At 41.0% G+C, this 1608-nt stretch overlaps 1 protein-coding gene across 1 annotated transcript; it reads left to right on the plus strand.

Moving 5' to 3' along the window:
- The first annotated feature begins 92 nt into the window (after positions 1 to 92).
- Positions 93 to 1440, plus strand: LOC107480845 ((+)-neomenthol dehydrogenase). Its single transcript, XM_016101027.3, has 4 exons — positions 93 to 198; positions 290 to 557; positions 630 to 824; positions 909 to 1440. Exons 1-4 carry the CDS (start codon positions 152 to 154, stop codon positions 1311 to 1313), a joined length of 915 nt encoding a protein of 304 aa, XP_015956513.1. The 5' UTR covers positions 93 to 151; the 3' UTR covers positions 1314 to 1440.
- Positions 1441 to 1608: the final 168 nt, after the last annotated feature.

A 1608-nucleotide genomic window follows, 5' to 3' on the forward strand; every position in this document is an offset into this window, starting at 1 on the left:
ATATCAGTAGTGTTTCCTTAATCCCAATAAAGAATGCCAAGTGGATACATACATACATAGCATATATATAATCTTATTGTTGTCTGTGTTTTCATTCATTGATAAGGTACTAGCGAGTCCAAAGTAGTACTATAACATACATTTTGTATATATGGAAGCGGAGCATTATTTTCCTTCTCCTTCTCTCTGCTCAACCAGGTATATATACATTGTCATTGATCATAATTTGTGTGTGTACTGGAAATGAATGAATCTAATGTGTTGATTTGTATGGTAATGATGGATGAAGATGGTGGTCAAAGGAGACGGTGGCGGTGGTGACGGGTGGGAACAAAGGCATAGGGTATGCGTTGGTGAAGCAATTTGCGGAGCTTGGACTGAGCGTGGTCCTGACTGCCAGAGACTACCATAAAGGCCAAGCTGCTTTACAGGCCCTTGAAGCACATGGTCTTGCCAATCACCTTCACTTTCTCTTGCTCGATGTTTCTGACCCTCTTTCCATCAAACATTTCGCTTCCTCCTTTCAAGCCAAATTCGGACCCACCTTGGATATTCTCGTACGCATTCTCGCTTTTACCCTCCCTTAATAATCCCAATTCCTTCCTAATTATGTCATTTTAATTAATTAGGTTAATAACGCCGGTGTGTCGTTCAATGAGCTAGACGGGAACACGGTGGAGTATGCAAAAACGGTTATGGATACTAACTTTTATGGCCCTAAGTTGTTGATTGAGGCTCTCCTTCCACTCTTCCGTTGCTCTTCTTCTTCTTCTTCTTCTGTCTCTCGTGTTCTCAACATTAGCTCAAGGCTTGGCTCCCTTCATGTAAATTCTCTTTCTTTCATTCATTCATTCATCACTTTATCTAATTAATGAACAAGTGTATGTGATGCCATGCATGTTCCGCAGAAATTGAGGAACAAGAAGATGAGAGAAATGTTGGAGAGGGGGGAGTTAGGGGAAGAGGAAATAGAGGGAATGGTGAAGAGGTTCCTTGGAGACGTGAAGAGTGGAAGGTGGGAGAATGAAGGGTGGCCATTGCAGTGGACTGACTACGCGGTCTCCAAGCTGGCCCTCAACGCATACTCAAGGCAGCTCGCTAAGAAACAAACTCGCCTCAGTGTCAACTGTTTTTGCCCTGGCTTCACAAAGACCGCCATGACAAGGGGAAAGGGCGCCCACACCGCCGACCATGCTGCTGCCCTTGCCGCCACACTCGCCTTGCTTCCGCCCTCCCACTTGCCTACCGGCAGGTTCTTCTTGCTTAGCCGCAACACCATCACTACTACTACTACTATTACTTCTAAACTTTGATGATCCAATTTTATATATTTTTTCACAAATTCAAGTTTGGAAAGAACCAATATTCAACCAATTTTATTATTATAATTATTTTTGTTGGTTGAAAAAAATTTTATTTGCTCCTGTATCCGATGATTTATTTTATACTGGTTCAAGAAAAAGGTTACAACTTTGCCTAATAACAACAAATTGAGCTAGCCTAATATAACATGCTTATAAGGTAGTTTCTTGTTTTGTAATTATTTCTACATCCATTTCAGAAACACCTATATATATTGAGAAAAAAAAAAACTGTAAACTATCTAAA

Source organism: Arachis duranensis, chromosome 3, assembly GCF_000817695.3.
Source record: "Arachis duranensis cultivar V14167 chromosome 3, aradu.V14167.gnm2.J7QH, whole genome shotgun sequence".
Lineage (NCBI taxonomy): Eukaryota > Viridiplantae > Streptophyta > Magnoliopsida > Fabales > Fabaceae > Arachis > Arachis duranensis.

Coding starts and splice junctions, on each gene's coding strand:
- LOC107480845 (XM_016101027.3), top strand. CDS start 152: ATGGAAGCGGAGCATTATTTTCCTTCTCCTTCTCTCTGCTCAACCAG. Junction 199..289: donor CCTTCTCTCTGCTCAACCAG/GTATATATACAT, acceptor TGATGGATGAAG/ATGGTGGTCAAAGGAGACGG. Junction 558..629: donor GACCCACCTTGGATATTCTC/GTACGCATTCTC, acceptor TTAATTAATTAG/GTTAATAACGCCGGTGTGTC.